Below are 18,617 nucleotides of genomic sequence, written 5' to 3'. Positions count from 1 at the left end.
GCGCATCATGAATGAAATTTTCAGCAGCACAATTTGTCCAGTTGGTGGCACTCTTTTATTGATAGGATGAAAATATGTGATGTTTGCACCCCAACTCCAATGGCAACATTGTTTAAATGCCTGAATTTCTAGTACTACACAAGGGGATGGGGTGAGAAACAATGCCATGTCCTCCATCCATAGTTATAAGACTGGCATAAGACACTTATGCAGAACAGAGAGAAAGATCTCTCCCTTCTGAACTGAGGCTGACATCACTCAGGGCAAGGGCTTTTTCAGCTGTGCTAGCCCGGGTTTGGCTATACCCTCCCCAAATATGTTTCCCTTGTGCCAACACAACCATCTTTTAAGTGCCAGGCAAAAAATATTATTTACCCAGGCACTTTAGTGTCAGTTTTGAGATTTGCTTGGTTGCTCTTATCTTCAGACTGAGTTTTATTTAATTGTTTTATGCTCTGTATATATTGCCCTGAAATCTAGTACGATGAAGGGCAGTGTATACATGTTTTAAATAAACAGAAATATAAGCAGTGCTGTTTTTTCAGCCAGAGGGTGCTGGGCCAACACTCCCCACTCCTTTTTCTTGACTTTATGTACTTCTGAGAAGCCCAAAACAAACATTTCAAGTCAAAACGGAATCTGCCCAGCGAGTGCAAATCTACACTTTTTTTAGATCTAAGACTCTATCTAGCCCTTAGCTGCTCCTAGCTGCAATTATTGAAGCTACGGGGTGGAGCCAATTCATATTTCCTTTTCTTCAATCTTGTCTCCCATGTAGCAGCAGCAGGCTTTAAGCTTTCCAGCCAGGCCTCTACCATTGCACACACACACGTTTGTGCAAAGGCCCCTCCGAGCTGCCCTAGCCATCCGCCTGTATCTAAGAGAATGAGGGAGCTGGGGCTGTATTTATTTGACCTGCACCAGAACCAGAGGCAACCCACAAACCATCTAGGGAGACAGCTTGCCATAGTTTTTAGCACCTCCGCGTACAAAAAGTAAAAATACTACAACAGGTTAAAATTCACGTCAACTTTCTAAGCACTTGGGTAGGCTTGTCTAAGCAAGAATGTTTTTAGTAGGCGCCAAAAAGAATACAATCAAGGTGCATGCTTGATATCAGTAGGCAGGGAATTCCAAAGTGAAGGTGCTGCCACACTAAACAATCTAAACACTGCGTAACAGGTATTATGTGGCACCTGTGGTAGTGCTATTTCCACTCATCAAAGAGGTCATCTGGGTACATGTGGGGTAAGGCAATCTTCTTGAACTTGGCCCAGTAGCAAATCAGCAACCAGTGCAGATATCTGTGAAAAGATATTAAACGTTTACAAGGCCTCACCCCTGTTAGCAATCATGCTGCAGCATTCTGCACTAACTGTAGCTTCTGGATCAAGCACAAGGGAAGCCCCATATACAAGTGCATTGCTGTAATCCAGTCTTGAAGTAACCAATGAATGAACTACTGTGGCAAGGCCATAGTTGTCAAACCAGTCACAGTTGATAAAACAAACTTCTAGCCACTGAGGCTACCTGAGCCTCCAGTGGCAGAGCTGGATTCAGAAGCATCCCCAAACTGTGAACCTGCTCCTTCATGGGGAGTTCAACCCCATCCAAGGTAGGCAGTTGACCAATTTCTCAGACCTGGCTACTCTCCCATACTGCTTTTGTCTTGCCAGGATTCAACAGCTTGTTTTTCTTCATCCACTGTACCACTGCATCCAGGCAATGACCCAGGGACTTCACAGCCTCTTCTGATTCAGATATTATAGCAAAAAGAAGCTGAGCATCATCAGCATACTGATAGCACCTTAGCCCAAATCTCCTAACAACTGTAGATATTACATGCCACCGGAGATAAGACTGGAGTCAGTCCTGAAGGCAGGGTTGGAACCATTGTAATGCAATGCCCACAAATCCCATTCCCTGGAGCCAGTCCAGGAGGAAATCATGGTTGATGGTATCAAAAGGCAACAAGAGATCAAGAAGCAGGAACTATATATTTTTAAGCATTGCTATCCCATTCTTCAAATGAAAAGGATCCCAGAGCAGCTTGCTTAAGAACTGTAAAAGCAAGGTAGTCCCAGGCCATAGAATTTTATTTTGGACAAATCTTCCAGATTTCAAAGAATGCTCCGCCTTCACCACTGTAGAATGAAATACCCGCTATGTCTTACCAATGCGGGCATTATTGTGCATATTTACGGTAATTTCTTGGCCATTTTATAGTTAAATAAATTACCTATTCTGAATATTTATGAGTAACTTTTCCGCTAAAGCCTTCAACAAGAGTAACAGGTAACACAAGTAACAGGTAACACAATAAATGGTGGGAATTTCTCCCACAAATGACAGTTTTAGTAGGTGCATGTATGGAATTCCGTATTCTTAGTTAGCCCATTGTGCAAAAAAGAGGGCTACCTTGAAAAGGTACATAATTGGACAGGTTTTTCTAGTGACATTAGCTGATCCTTCTTTGTGGACTGCACAATTAGGCCAAAGTTCTCTTTACCAGCAGTGCAGGCAGTTGGGAGATCAGGGTGGATTGAAAAAGAATGCCATGTGACTTATTGCTGTCATATGCACATAAGTAAGTTTTTCTATGATAAAAAAACACAGTGGATACACTATGTGCCTTTATTTTCTGTTGCCTACATGTAACCCAAACTGACAGTGCACAGCGGCCTTCTTGAAATATGCCTCCATTTATTTCAGTCAGTTCCCTACTCTCTTGGATCCCATTTTCCTCTCACTTTATGTAGTGATTCAGTGAAGTACAGCTAGTAGGAATTCACACAATCATTTTCTTGTAGGTTCTTACCCTTGAAGTTTGTAGACGTTACTGTTCACAATGCTAAGAAAAGACGCATCAAACTGAAGCTGGTGAGTGGCCGTGCCTACTACCTAGAACTCTGTGAGCCACTACAGAAACAGCCCCAGCTCTTCCGACAGTGGGTGCGGCTCATCAGTCTACTGAAATCTAAATATAAAACTTCTTCAGTCAATACCCTATATAAAGATTTTAAGACTCAGGAGGAAAACAGAGCCACAACAAGCAAGGCACTACAAGTGAGTACTATTTGGGTATATACCGTAGCTTAAGATTGTTGAAAAAAAGGTGGAGAGGACCTTGAGCACATAAAATGGTAATTTTTTTTGTAAAGTGTAGTTTTTAAAAACCTGTATGAGCAAGCTCCTGTTGGTTTGCCGAATGCCAAGAAACCCATCCTGCATAATGTAGTCCTAGATATGTATTTTGTGTTTTCATTTTGTATTTTTATGCTGTGATCTTTGGATGAAGGGTGATATATACTGGGTTTCTTTTTCACTTAATTGTTTCAGACTGTTTTGAGTGTGTGTCAGTTAATCACTGTCGTCACTTTGAACATACTTCTCCATGGCAAGCTCAAAGAATGTGAGTGCGACTGATTCTGTACTGAGCTTTTAACATATGCTATACTCCCTCTTGTCTTTGTTGCTCCCAAAGGGATACAATCAAGCAGAAACTCCCACAAAACCACAAACCAGCGAAGAGCCAATAATAAAACCAGAAATAATCAAGAAAATGCCTTCGAAACGAGTCACCATTTCTGGTATAATAGGTCCTATTGAAGAATTTCCTAAGAGCCATAGCCAGGCCACAGTTTCTTCTGAAAGCTGCATGAAAAATCCCAGTGCTGCAAACTCAGAAAAACTGAAGTATAGTCAAGAATTAATGAAGAGGACTATCTCAAGAAGTAAATCTAGGTATGTGATCCATCATAATCATTATCTATTGTTACACGCCACCCACAATCTCTGCCAAGCGACAGCAAGATTCCAGGGGGTTCCAGGTGCTCACCCAGGGTTGCTGGAAAATTGAGGTGCGGTGGAGACTAGTGTCTTTATTTTACACATATTTACAGCTACAGCCTTCACTGGAGGGGGTACAGAACATTATGCCCCAAGAGTGTACCTCATGGCTCCTCTGATAGATTCAGTGAGCTTAGGTCCAAAGCAGCAGCCAGTCATAGCCCCTGGTGTCCTCCAGCCAGCACCACTCGGAGTACTCCTTACTTCCCCATTCTTGTTCTTAGAACACTTTACCAAAAAAAACTGTATAAAAGGACAAGTTTTTTTCTGACTCATATCACACCCACGTTGACCTGGCAACCTCCCCCTCAGTTTCCTGTAGGGTCTTTTGTATTGTAGATGGTTTAATGTCAAGCTCAGCCTGTCAGCTCTGATTAAACCCCAGCACCCAAGAAACTAGAGGTGGAAATCTGGCATCCAGGGATCTGGAAGAATCCCTGTTCCCCCACTAACCCATAACACAATCTTCCAGCATCTATTCCAATTTTATTTTGTGTTACATCATGTTTGTCTGCTCAGTAACACAGCCTTTCAAGCTCTTTATTATTTCCTTCTTTATAAAAATATTTATGCAACAATATAAAAACATAAAAACAGACAATAAAATCATTAAAAGGTTAAAAGCAAGTTAAAAGTAAAAAAATAAAAACAAGAGACTGCTGTGGGGGATGTACCGTACTTTTAATTGCCTGCATAGGCCTGGTTGAATAGAAAAGTTTTCAGCAGGCATTTTAAAGTTAGCACAGAATACACCCGCTGAACTTCTATTGACAGGGTGTTCCACAGGACTGGACCAATGACACTAAAAGCTCAGTTTGTCATTGCTGTCAAACTAATCTAATCAACTTGAGGATTTATTTAGGAATTCATTATAACATACAAAAAGTTCAGCTTCATAGGAAGCTCCTTTTTCAGAATGTAGGATCTGTTTTAGACCCAAGATGGACATAGCCTTGTTTAGAGCAAGATACCAAAACACAGATAATCAAAACCAAGTGTAGCAAGTCTCAAATTATGGTGAGCTTCTGCACAAAAATATTACCAGGGTCACTGATAATTTTTGAGCAGAGAGCTTTTAACATTACAAGTCAGTTATTTCCATAGAACAGAAACCTACAATAATGTACTAGGTCATACAGACTTAATAATCTTTGTGTTCTTTAAAATATTATCTTTAATCACTGTTTGGCAGTGAGTGGAGTGGGGGAGAATCATTAACAAAAGGCACTTGATGGGCACTTGATATGTTGAGAACTGATGTGATCCAATCAATGCTATATAGGAGTTGTAAGACCCAAGTCTAACTCCCAACCTTTTCACAGATTGAATAGTCATTTTCAAAAGTGATGCTAAAATCACCTTTTAGTGTCTAATGTACCACTTCCAAATGTAGCTAATGTAGCTAATGGGGAAAAGCCATTTTAAAAGTGAATGTACTTTCTGGTCATTGTGGCTCCTTTCTTCAATTAATGGGCTCATTTCCCCCTCTGTAAAATAGAATGATTGCTATTGGCATTTGGGACTAGATGACTGTGTGGTTGAAGCTATTAACTGTGTCATAAAATGTCCACATGGATTTATCAAAATGGGCCATGGATCTGAAAAGCTGAAGAACTACAGATCTGTGATATTTACATTCCCACATATTTTAGCAAAGGCAGCACAACTATATGTAGCTAATTGGGAGTAATTTGCCAGTTTTCACAGTTCAAAAACAGAACTAAAGGTTATGATGGCAAAAAGCAAAGCCCTCCCCTCCCACTCACTGCTTCATCTCTGGAAAAAGTCATGCTTTATTCAGTAAGCATGGAGGTGGGAAACTATTTGCTTAGATGTGTACAGCCCTGAAATAGAAACTCATTTCAATATTATTGCTTTCAATTGAAGTATCATTATTATTATCTTTACTGATTTCAGGGGACAAGATTTTTTTTCTATTACGGGGAAAAGACTGCAGACTGCAGGTATGAATGACATTTGAAATGATTTTTCCCATTCTGCCCTCATAGCTATTATAGTTATATTTTTCCATATGGGAGCCATAAACTGAAATATTATCCCAATAAATGGGAGGTGCCACTGGCGAATGGTCTGTCTATTCAGCTTAGTGGTATTTCATCTTTTCTGGGTTATGCAACATGGGAATTCCCCATCTTCTGAGGTGTGTTTTTTGGGAGCTGCTGTCACAGCTGCGGCAGGTGGTGAATAGAAAAATGACCTTTGTTATTGTGTTCTCCCAACTATAGAACACTCTCATTTGCTGCTTAGTTTAATGTCATTCTGGTGCTTGGCAAATATCTTTTTATTTTCCCAGGCATTTTTGTTTATCTCCAGTGCCTGTTTTTTTATGCTGTTCTCTTTTCTGCTTCTTGGTTTTGTTGTTTTATTATTATGCTTTGATCTTTTTGTTTCACTGTATTTTTATATTTCATTACAAGCCACCTTGGAACAGGTTTCTGAAAGGTGAGGAACAAAAATTAATAATAAATAAAAATAAAAACAAAGGTAAAAGGTAAAGGTAAAAGACCCCTGGACGGTTAAGTCCAATCAAAGGCAACTAATAAAAACAACACCTATGTTGTCTCTGTGAGTTAAACAGTCATTACCCTTTGGAATTCAGCCACACAAAAATATATTTACACGTACAACATTCTCTGCTGTGTGTCCAGCATTAGGGCAATGACATGTGGAGACCCATAACCATTTACAGAAGAGTTTTGTGCAGTAATACTTTCTCTGTATGCAATTTCTCCTTCATTCTCTCCTTCACTTAGACAGATTTACAGCATTCATGTAGTGCTCATACATATACACAAAGATACATCATGCACATCATTTACTCACATGAACAATTTTTTGCTATCTTTCCCGAGATCTGGTGTGCATGTGGTTTAACTGCTGAGCAGTGAGGATGTTTACAAATATTCCATAACAGCTCAGCAGCTAAGCCAGTTCAGTCAACTGAAGTCAAAACTTCCAAAATAGCTTCAGAGGTTTGAAAGACTGCATTTACTTCAATGTTTCTTTTTCTTTTATTGATTTCATCAGACTTCATCAGCCAAAACTACCATCTGTTTACAAATCTATGGATTCTGTGCTTTACTCTGATACCTGTGACACTGCAATCATAACAAGTGCCATAAAACATTATACAAAGCTAGCTTTTAATTTCCTGATAGGCATATAGATATCTCAGGCATCTACTTATGTGCTGTTCTGTGCATCTATATCTGAAAGTGTGTAGCATCTATGCATGATGAAGGAATGGAATTGTGCTGATTTTGGAAGCAACATTTAAATGGGGAATGAAGCATAAAGTTCAATGTTCTAAGTCCAGTTTGTGCAATCTAGACCAGCACACATTTGGACAGTACAGTAAATACTTGGTTTATTGGATGACTATGCATACTGCATTTCAACTCCATGCAATTAATGAGCAGAAGCTGGGCCAGCAGAGCAGGGATGGGCACAGGCGTTCTTCCCCCACCAAATGTTTGTGATATATATTTTCAGAAATACAGATATGGCATTTGAGTAGTTTATGAAATCAATATTTATCTGTGAATCATATTTAGTATTCAGTAGATTATATTTTTAATTTAATAATCTTTTACTACCTAATTCACATCAGCTTTGATCAGACATCCTGAAGAACTTTAATTATCTGCCTACCTGTGACACTACTTGTTTCTCATCAACAAAGTATTTTACAGCCTGTCACCTAAATCTAGAGAGGGTGATTTGCCTGCAGAAATAGTCTTCTGCATGTGGATCATGTTATCTCTTATGCATGAAAACTTATGTGTACATACACACTTCCAAAAGGTGATCATAGAATCATCTAGTCCAACCCCTTGCAATGCAGGAATCTTAGCTAAAGCATCCATGACAGATGACCATCCAACATCTGCTTAAAAACCTCCAAGTAAGGAGAGTCCACCACCTCTTGTGGGAGTTTGTTCTATTGTCAAACAGCTCTTACTGTCAGAAAGTTTTTTCTGAATGTTTAGCAGAAATCTCCTTTCTAGTAACTTGAAGCCTTTGGTTCGAGTCCTACCCTCCAGAGCAGGAGAAAACAAGCATGTTCCCTCTTCGATGTGACAGTCCTTAAGATATTTGAAGATGGCAATCATATCTCCTCTCAGTCTCTTTTTCCAAGCTAAATATACCCAACTCTTTCAAGGGCTCCTCGTAAGGCTGTTTCCAGACCCCTGATCGTCTTGGTTGCCCCACTCTGCACACGTTCCAGCTTGTCAACATCCTTCTTAAATTTTGGAACAATTAGCAACCACTTCCAGTTTGGTGTCATCTGCAAATTTGATGAGCATCCGCTCAATTCAGTGCTCTCAGCTTTAACAGTGTCCATTACTTGTATGTAATGGAGAGACTGAATCTAAGCTTCACATGTGGGGGAAATTTGATGCGATATGGGTGGTGTAATTTTTTGTTTCTTTGCCATTATTCAATGTATTGCATCCTTATGAGCACTCACTTATAACTGGAAACAAACCACAAAAAAATCAAAGAGGGTTTGAGAAAAGCTTCAGTTAAAAAGGTAACACAACCAATGGATAGAAATGAAAGTCTGAATGTCAAGCTGTTCACTGTAAGTCATCATGGCCAATATAAACTCAATTCAAAGAGCCAATGAAGAATTGTTGAATCTTATAGCATCTTGTGAATTTCTTTTTGTTTCTTCTTTCCCTGAGCATAGCAATAACAATCTAAGCCCATAGTCCTGTACTTCAAAGCCCCCTTTCAGACACCTGGAGAACACTTACTGTACAAAGGGGGGAGCATGCTTTGCTGCTGTAATCTACCCTCACAAACACACAATTCAGTGACTGTGCAGAACCTCTCCAAAATGTTTGAAAGGCACTAACAGTATTTCATTACATGCCAATGTAAAGGTCAGAATGTGGAACAATAAACTGATGAAAGTGTGCAGTGTCATATGCCCATTTTCTTAGCTTAACATAACAAGAGTAGTTTAAATTTCATCATGCAACAGTAACATTTTTGTGCAACATGCTCGGTGTTAAGTTGAAGAATGAGGGCATTACGGCCTTTTAGAAATCAATTCATTTATTTATTTTTTTATTGTAAGCCTGTAGGCATACAAACTATGCAATTAACTTAAATGGAATTTAAGTTCTACATTATGTAACCATAATTATATGTGCCTCCTGTGGAAATAAAAAGATAGTACAGGCATTTCCCCTAGTGTAAACTATATGTATAGTTCCAGATACCATGATTACTAGAAAAGCCAGGAAATTATGTATCATTTTCTCTCTTGCTCAAAATGGAGAATATATAGTCCCACTATGAGCATTCCAACAAAGAATAAATCTAACCACATGTGCAAGAGTATAGAGGGGTGCAGAAAACGTTATTCAATCTCAGATTGGAAGAGGAAGGATTTGCAGTGGCAGACTGAAATGTTACCTTTGCTTGCAGAGTAAGCTGTATTATATAAAATATTGTACCAAGTCATCAGCACCAGAATTGCAATTTAGCCAGTTCATTGTCTGAAAAATAGCACCAGCATCAAAAGCAAAAAATAAGTCAAACTTGAGTTCTTGAGTCATTACCCTGAATTCACAGTCACTTTCTGGTTACTTGAACAAAGTTTCTGGTAGAGAGAAAGGAAAACAAAATGTTGATGCGTGTTTTGTGCGTTTTTTCATTACACATCTATAAACTGTCAAAAACTGACTCTTCCCTCATTTTCTCTCTCTCTTTTCACACTGTTGCTTTTTCTGCACTCTTTAGCTGTTTCTAGTATAACTGCCCCACTTCTGATTAACCTTTCTTTCCCCCTTCTATTCTAGGTAATCTTGCCATTTTTTTGTTTCGTCTTACCGCCACACCTTTTCCTCATTTCTTTTCCATTTCCCACTATACTATTCCCCAAAAAGGATATTCTGCCGCCACCACCCTGCATGCACACTCATAAGCTGTGTATTTTTCAGCTGTGTTCACAACTTTTCAGTAAGATCTAATTTTCATGTGATGCTTCATGTAATTCACATTATTATATTTCAAATTACTATTTTCATATTACGTCAAGCAGCTGAGACACATGACAGCACTCTGAATCTGACAAAGAAATATGACAGCTCTCTGTGTTCTGCTTCCTTCCTCTCTCTCTTTTTCTCACACACTCTCTTATCTGCTTTCCTAGGCTGCATTTTCCTCATGTTCCTCCTGTTTCTTTACAGGGATCCTAAAGAATGTCAGTAAGCCAAGGTAGTTTTTTACAACTAGCATTAAAAATGGATCTCTGTACATCTGATACGAAAAGGAAGCAAACAAACTGAAGACACTGAGCAAAAGAAGAGAACAACATGTTCAAGATGGGGATTAGAAATCTAGAAACTGTAGAATTGTTCCATTCTAATATAATAAAAATAAACATGGTTAAAACAGTAGTGCATATTTCTTCTTTTGCTGAGTATTTCACCAAACATTAGCAACATGACTCTCCACTGACGGTTCAGAATTGTAATTTTCTTTTTAAAACACTTATATTACAGGAAATTTGATGTAGGTATATCTTAAGTTCTTTTGCTTATCAAATAAACTTGCAATATGCTATAGTGATGCATATAATGTCATAATCTATACGAGTTCGCAATGCACTCAGACCATGTGAAAGAGAGGAAAAGATTGGCAACTAGTTTTGAGAACATGCAATAGTCCCTTCACACTTATGTTGTCACAAGAAGGAGAATCACATTAGAAAGGTAATGTACCTGGACACATCCCCAGGATCCACATTAGGCATTGCTGTTAGGCCTGTACAATCAGGAATCCAGAACTCAGAGAAAGCCTACACATGAAGAGGTCTACATACATAACCTTTCCCTTATTCCATGCTTCACATGTAGACACCAGTGATGAGGCCAGTAATGTTGATACTATATTTTTCTGGGTCATTAATGTAAAAATGAACTGTGAAGAACTAAAAAAAGACCACCCCAAACTGAGTAAATTGGCAGTAAAATGGCACATGCAATTCAGTGTAAAGTGATACATGTTGGGGTAAAAATATTGATTTCACATCTATGCTCATGCAGTCTGAACTGGCAGTGGCTGTCCAGGAACAATACTTTGGGGTCATGGTGAATGGTTCAATAACAATGTTGACCCAATGTGCAGCAGCTGTTAAAAAGTCAAACTCCATGCCAAGGATGAAATTGAAAATAAGGAATTGAAAATAAAACTACGAATATAATAAAGCTACTATACAAATCTATGGCATGGCTGCATACAGTCCTAGTCACCTCACTTCAAAAAGTATATTGTAGAGTTGGGAAGGTTCAACAAAAGGTAACCAAAATGATCAAAGGGATGGAACAACTCTATGCAGCAAGGTTACAACATCTGGGGCATTTTAGTATAAAGAAAAGGCGAGTAAGAAGTGACATGATAGACATGTATAAAATTATGCATGAATGGAGAAAGTGGATGGAGAAACATTTTTCTCTCTCCATCATAACACTGGAACTTAGGGACATCCCATGAAGTTACATGTAGGAAGATTCAGGACAAACAAAATAACTTCACACAGTGCATATATAAACTATGGAATTTGCTTCCACTGGAGGTAGTGATGGCCACCAACTTGGATGACTTTTAAAAAGGATTAGACAAATTAATGGAGGATAAGACTATCAATGGCTACTAGCCACCATGGCAATGTTTAGCCCTCACTGTCAAAGGAGTCAATATGCCTCTGTATACCAGTTGCTGGAAAACACAGAAGGAAAGAGTGTTGTTGCACTCAGGTCCTACTTGCAGGCTTCCCACAGGCATCTGGTTGGCCACCGTGAGAACAGGATGCTAGACTAGATGAATCACTGGCCTGATCCAGCACGCTCTCATGTTCTTATGTAGTACTGCAGAAGGGGGACCAGAGGTGTGGTGTCACAATCCCATACTGTGTGTGATCCCCCTTCATGTAATGCCCATGTTGAAAGGGGCCAATGAGTCAACACATTTCCACTTTTGGGAGGAAGCCTGTCACTTGGATCAAACCTGTCACTTAGCTTCTTCTATTAGAGAAGGTTAAGATCAGTTGGTGAATATTGTTCCTACATGGGTGTTTGCTTGTTAATAAAATACCTGTTCTAAACCACTTCACTGATTCTGGAACTGCGTGTTAAAGACAACACACGGTATTAGGAGTGTAACACATTATGTGAACATACTGTGGAAGACTGCAAACTGCAGAGTGATGACAGCTTTACATTTTTATGTATATAGGCAGACATAGAAAGATGTCTATCCACTTGTCATTGACTGGTTGGACACAGATGAATCCCCAGCTGGGGAACCACCAAGGGAAGAAGGCTCAGAGCCCGGGGAGTGGTGGTGGGACAATGAAGAGGGAGAAGACTGGGAAGAGGAAGTGTTGAAAGCCAAAGGGGTAGCAAGACTTAGAGAGTGGGGAGAGCCTGTGGCAGAGAGAAGTCAAGAATCAGGGTCAGAAGCTGAAGTAGGTGAGTGGGAGGGGGGAAGTCGAGAGGCAGAGATGAATCAAGCTAGTGAAGAGTCACAGGTGTCCCCTCTCCTGCTGTGACAAGCTCCTCTCCCCCCTGACTCCCAGAACCAGGAAATGTATCAAACAGGAAGAGCAAAGACAGGCTGCACATGATCTCTGATTGCCTGCAAGAAGCCCTGGAGAGGAGGAGACATAGATGGTTGTGGGGAGGCAGACATTTTTAGTCTTGGTAACAGATTTCATGGAGTAGGACCTATAGGGCATGAGCTGCTATGTTCATCAGGCCTGAAACTCCGCCAAGTTTGTGAAGATCCTGAGCCCCAATGCAGACAATTTCTGAGTAAACATTAACAGGACAGGACTGCAAAAGTGCCAAATAAATTATTAACAATTGGACTGAGTATAGGCCCATTAGAAAGAATAGACTCTCTCCACTACTTACTTCATTAATTGTGAAATACCATGATTGCCATTAGAGAATGCCTGGAAATTGTTTCCTCTTCTCACTTTTCTTCCTGTGGTATCTCATTCCTCCTCTGGAGGGCAACATTATCAAACACTTTGTCCTGTAGTCTATCAACTAAGTTTTTGTGCAGATATTATTCTTATTTTGTCATAATTAAGAGAATTATAAAAAATGTGAGCATTGAACATTGCCTTGTTTATTTAATGATAAATTGAAAAAGTTTGTACAGTAAGTTTTGTTGTACCTTTAACTCCAGCAGATCTATAATGGCATAAGCATTTATGAAATATGGTCCAAAGCTGACAGGCTCCAAAGAAAATCAGCAACTGACCTTAAAGTAGCCAATTGTGAACACAGGAAATTCAAAGTAACTCTCCAATATGTAACTACTGAATTAAAATTTATCATAAAGTTAAATTCTATCACCTGTGTCTGGAATCATTATACTGTAATATCATTTCTCTCACTATATGTATTTATTAGCTTACCTGTGCCAAAAAAAATTGTTATCAACACAAGATTTGTGAAAAGTTTTTGTAGTTATTTTACATATATTTCAGCTTCACAATAATTGTCACAGTTTGCATTTTTTGCATTTCATATTATGCTAACTTCTGTACTTCATCTTTTCATTTATATCTATTTAAACCAATATACTTCTATATACATATCCATCCCTTCAACTTAGGATGATGCTTCATGCATCTAAAGAAGTAGACTCTAGTCTATGAAAGCTTGTGCTATGATAAATTTTCCAGTCTTTAAAGTACAATAATCCCTCATCTTACATGGGGGTTTGATTCCAAAAGTTATGCATATGTGTGTAAGTTGCATATATTCCAAATCCTCTGAGTGGCCCCATGGCTAGCAGGTGCGGAGGAGTGAGAGAGAGCATCCCCAGCACTCCCAAAGCCTGTGCACTAAACAGGGCTTTCTCTGCAGGCAAGGCCAAGAACTTAGAATCTCTTTTGAGGTGGGTCTGGGTTACCCAGCATAAAAAAGCTTTTAAGCTCTCAGCCTTGATTGATGGGGAAGGCCCATTCATAGCACTAGCTCTTGAGAGCTCACAAGAACTTGGATTATCCCACAAGTCCTCACAAGAACATCCCTGGCTCCCTCTTATTTGATGGGGAGTGGGTTCTGCAGCACCCTCTGGTGTCACGTTTCAATAACGCATTACAGTAGTACCTCGGTTTACGGACAGTCCTGTTTACGAACTATTCGGTTTACAAACCCCGCAAAACTGGAAGTAGTGTTCCGGTTTGTGAACTTTACCTTGGTCTACGAGCAGAAGCTGAACGGTGGGAGGGCACCGGAGCGGGAGGCCTCATTAGGGAAAGCGCACCTCAGTTTAAGAACGGATTTGGTTTAAGAACAGACTTCAGGAACAGATTAAGTTCGAAAACTGAGGTACCACTGTACTGACATTTTAGAAGAATGTCATATGGCTATAGGATTATCATAATCATTTTTAAACTCATTTTTAAAATGTGTAGATGAGTCCCAGGTCAACTTGGGTTACCCTGTACAAAAAGGGGTTTTAAGCTCTCAGCCTTGCTTGAGAGGCAAAGCCCACTCACAATGTTGGCTCTAGAGGGCTAGGGATGCTCACACAAGATCTCAAGGGAACTCTGATTGTACCGCAAAATCTGGTGAGAGTATCCCAAAGCCAGTGTTGTGAGCAAGCCTTGCTCGGCAAGCAAAGCAACGACTTAAAAGAGTTTTTCACACTGGGTAATCCCAAGCATACAGTACATGGTGTGGAAAAACCTTTAAACTCTCCACCTTGCTTGGGACTTGACTTACTGTACCACATGGCTCTTCATTGTTGTTTTTGCCATAGCAAACTAACATGGTTATCTTCTGAGAATTCTTACCAATAAAAAGGTAACTGAAAATGGAGCTGCGCAAATAATATTATTATAAATTATTATATTATTATTATAAATCCCCAGATCCAATATGTGTTGAAATCTAATCAAGCCTACTGAAACCCAAGGTCCAGCAGGTGTTTCAAAAATAAGCCAGGCTAGCTTCCTGATAAGGTAATTGCCTGGGCCATTAGGAGAACAAAGGATTGAGGGCTCAGTGTGAGACAGCAAATGTGTGGGCCCCTCTCCCTCAACAAATAAAGCCAGAGTTTAGAACAGAGATGTTAGGAAGCAATAACTTCACTTAGAAGGAAAGCAGCAAGCTGGAAAGCTGAGGGGAGGGTCAGAACATGTTTGATTTCTGTTTGAATCCAAGGCTATGACTAAGAAAGAAGCAAGACCCTTTTGGGGTGATGATGTTGTGAACCCCTTCATTGCAGGTACAGGTTGTATATATGTGTAAATAAGCCACATATTATAAATACAAGTCTCCACTGTGCCTCATTTCCAAAAGGAAACAGAAACCCCCATTGAATGCCTAGAACTCCAGTACAGTAATTTGTACTGCTCTGAAATTGAGATGGTGTGCAATAATATGCTTCAGTGGGGCAACGGGTATGCTCAGAACCATATGTTCTGCTGCCTTCATAGCTGTTCCTACTTTCAAAGAGAGAAACTGATTATAAAGCTGAAGAGGGACTTGTTTATTGGACAATGGGACCGGCAACAGTAGCATCAAACAAATATTCAGCTGAGCTCATGGTTCATCCATTTGAATATTGTTACTGATTATGGCCTTGTACAACACCATACTGCATCTTAAAAGGAATTCCACATTAACAGTAAAATTATGTCCACACATCCTAAAGTGTGACATCGTGGCCCAGGGGTTTTTGTTTTTTTTATAATTCCACATTCCTATTTATTTGCACATATAAACTTTTGAGTTACATATCTGAAGGATCTTAAAAACCAAATGTTTTCCTTAATTGTGTTTTCCCCCTAGAGGAGGAAACTTTCCAGCCTGATAGTAGAAATTGCTTTAAAATGTAATATAAAACATGCAACTGACACCTGATCTGCTTTTACTAAATACCCTAAGACATCACAGAGTAACATAAATATTCAACAGGTTAGTATCCAAAAATAGCAGCACTAAAAATAGCAATATAAAAGTCACTTTGGATTGCTGAACTATTAACTGGTTGTAAGATAAGACACTTACTATTTGGGTACTTATTTTGCTACCTATCTGTTTCATTTTTATATAATTTTTAGTCTAACAAGTTTCCAAATATTTCAGCTCTGCATTGTTTACCCTTTCTATTCAACCTATGATTCTCAAAGAACACCACTACCTGTTAAATATGCAAAGCAAGAGTGCATACTTGGCATCTCTTAAGTTATGTCTTAATGATCTAAGAACTTGCACTGCAGTCTTGCTTAAGAACATAAAAATGCCTTCCTACATTAAAGTCACCTAGTCCAAAGTTCTTTGCAAGAATTCCAGCACTCAATACACATTAGGTGGTGTACTAGAATTTTGCCAGTGCTTCTGCTGTGCACAATAATTTACTTTCTAACCACCCCAGGATATACTCCAATGTGAAATTAGAGATTGCATCAGATCAATCTCATTGTTTTATTGTATTATTTCTAGAAAAAGTCCAAGGTTCAAATATTTCAGTTCAGGTTACTTTTTCTATTGCTTTATTTCAAGAAAGAAATAGAGGTTACTTACCAATAGTTATGTTTTGAGTGTTATCTCCAAGTATTAATAGGTGAGCATTTCACATGGGGATGTTACTTCTGGAAATAAGAATGTAGCTTAGTTTTAAAAGAAATCTGAACTGATGCCTGATGCAATTCCCTGAGAGGAGGTACACCTCAAAGGGACAGCACTCAGGAAGAGGCAGGTGTTATTACAGTGGTACCACGGGTTACATACGCTTCAGGTTACAGACTCAGCTAACCCAGAAATAGTACCTCGGGTTAATAACTTTGCTTCAGGATGAGAACAGAAATTGTGCTCCGGCAGCAGCGGGGGGCCCCATTAGCTAAAGTGGTGCTTCGGGTTAAGAACAGTTTCAGGTTAAGAATGGACCTCCAGAACGAATTAAGTTCTTAACCTGAGGTACCACTGTATTAACTTTGGACCTTTTCATAACAGGCACGATCACTCTGCTTCCCGGCTTAAGCATTCAGAAGGAATACAGGGCCAATTCAGCTCCAAGGGGGTGCAGAATAGTCCTTATAATCAATTTATTTGGGAATATTTACAGGGGACCTTATTTCCAAGTGTAATCAAATGTTCAGCCAAACAGCCCATTCTTCAGGGGGAATCTACTGGTTCCCACTTTCCTTTTAGTTGATTCACAATCCCCTCTTCACTTTCCTGCTGTGTTTTTGTATTGTAAACTACTCTGTGGTATTAAAATATACATTTCAGGTGACAAAGGCCAGGTATATCTGCTTGCCGCCCCCAGCCAACACTCTTATGTTAGTGGAGTGGGTTTATGCAACATAAAGTGAGAAGGAAATGTTAAGGGCAAATTTTGTTCATGGGCTAGTAAGATGATGGCACAAATGTATTTTAACTGCTGTTTGGCTCTGGTGCATGCTTATTATTGTGAAAGAAATTCTCAAAGGAAAAGCACCAAGACTTTGGAACTCCCTATCAGTATCAGACAGGCACCTTTATTATACTTTTTGATACCTGCTTAAAATATTTTTGTTTAGGCAGGCCTATTCAGACATGTAGAACTTACATGTGTTTTAGTCTGTTTTTAGCATATTGGGGGGGGCGGTTCCCCTTGAATAGTCTGAGGGTAGTTCCCCCCCCCAAGATCTTTATTGAAACTTAACATATATACATAATGACCTAAATTCCCAATGATTCCCTCACATAAAATATAGCATCTAAATTACAACAGCTGCATAATTATACGCTTAATTATAAAACCCACCACCCACCCTCTACTTCCCTCCACAGCAATTCGACTTCTTTATATTTCTTTCTACCTTTTTTTCTTTGCCTTCTATAATAAATTATTTCTGTAATTCTGATTTTTCCTTCTTTCCTTATTGGTTTTGTTATTGCTTACATTTTTTATTCTAAGCCTATTAGCATATCATTTTTAGAATATTTTGACATATCTTTGAAATACTTCCACTCCATTCTTAACTTTTGATTTGATTGATATCTTAAAATTTTTAGCATATTGTTGATTTTAATTAGCTTTTGAAGTGTTTTTAATCATATTTTATTGATAAATGAAACGTTTTATTTAGGGAAGTTTTTAATATTTAATGCTGTATTGTTTTTAACACTTGATTGGGAGCCGCCCAGATGGGCGGGATATAAATAATAAATTATTGTTGTTGGTGGTGTTGTTATTTTGGAGCTGCTTTGTGTAAATTGTTTTATGTACACCACCAAGCGAGTTTTGTTAAATAAAAAGGCCAACATGTGGTCTTTGGCTTTTTACAAATGAGCTAACACCTTTTGTTAATTATAAGTTACCTTGCATTTACATTTAACTTAATTAATTAACTAAAGGCCTGCTTATTGTTCACAAAATGGTTTATAATCATCTGAACGCGGCCCGCCACGTAAACGCGTGAGAGAAACTTAACCCAGGGTTGAGAAACTTCACCTGCTCCATTTCTACCTACAGAGAGGATGTTATAAGCGGAGTGGGCAGGGGCAGCGCCAACCCCGCCTTCCTTCTCCTCAAGAGTTCTCAAGACCACCCGCCTCACACGGTCAAAGGTATTTTCGACGGTTCTGGCAAACTGCGGTTGGAGGTGATCAGGAGACGCGGAGCTGGGGGGAGGAATTCGCGCGAGGTAGCTGCGCGTGAGGGAGCGCGAGAAGAAACTCGCTCGCGCACAGCTACCGTGACGTCTGGAGAACACTCGG

At 39.3% G+C, this 18,617-nt stretch overlaps 1 protein-coding gene and 1 long non-coding RNA gene across 6 annotated transcripts in view; one reads left to right on the top strand and one right to left on the bottom strand.

Moving 5' to 3' along the window:
* The window catches only part of GARIN2 (golgi associated RAB2 interactor family member 2), a 20,358-nt gene extending 10,080 nt beyond the window's left edge, over window positions 1–10,278 (top strand). For 2 of the 4 annotated variants that reach the window (XM_081856405.1, XM_081856404.1), the window contains 5 exons: window positions 2,811–3,066; window positions 3,485–3,744; window positions 5,767–5,813; window positions 9,625–9,683; window positions 10,074–10,278. In XM_081856405.1, the coding sequence (XP_081712531.1) occupies window positions 2,811–3,066; window positions 3,485–3,744; window positions 5,767–5,813; window positions 9,625–9,683 (622 nt within the window). In that variant the 3' untranslated portion in view covers window positions 10,074–10,278. The remainder of the gene's footprint in view (window positions 1–2,810; window positions 3,067–3,484; window positions 3,745–5,766; window positions 5,814–9,624; window positions 9,684–10,073) is intronic. The other 2 variants (XM_081856407.1, XM_081856406.1) reach the window with 2 other exon arrangements.
* On the bottom strand, window positions 1,048–18,617 carry LOC309338994. Of its 2 annotated transcripts, none has more exons than XR_014155132.1 (3): window positions 18,352–18,617; window positions 16,437–16,504; window positions 1,048–1,304 (listed from the first exon to the last, which is right to left on the bottom strand). It is a non-coding gene; the product is annotated as an uncharacterized lncRNA (long non-coding RNA). The 2 variants fall into 2 exon arrangements; XR_014155133.1 differs by having other exon boundaries at window positions 18,371–18,617.

This window comes from Podarcis erhardii, assembly GCF_964252035.2.
Source record: "Podarcis erhardii genome assembly, chromosome: 1".
Lineage (NCBI taxonomy): Eukaryota > Metazoa > Chordata > Lepidosauria > Squamata > Lacertidae > Podarcis > Podarcis erhardii.
This window is presented reverse-complemented; position numbering and strand designations above follow the sequence as displayed.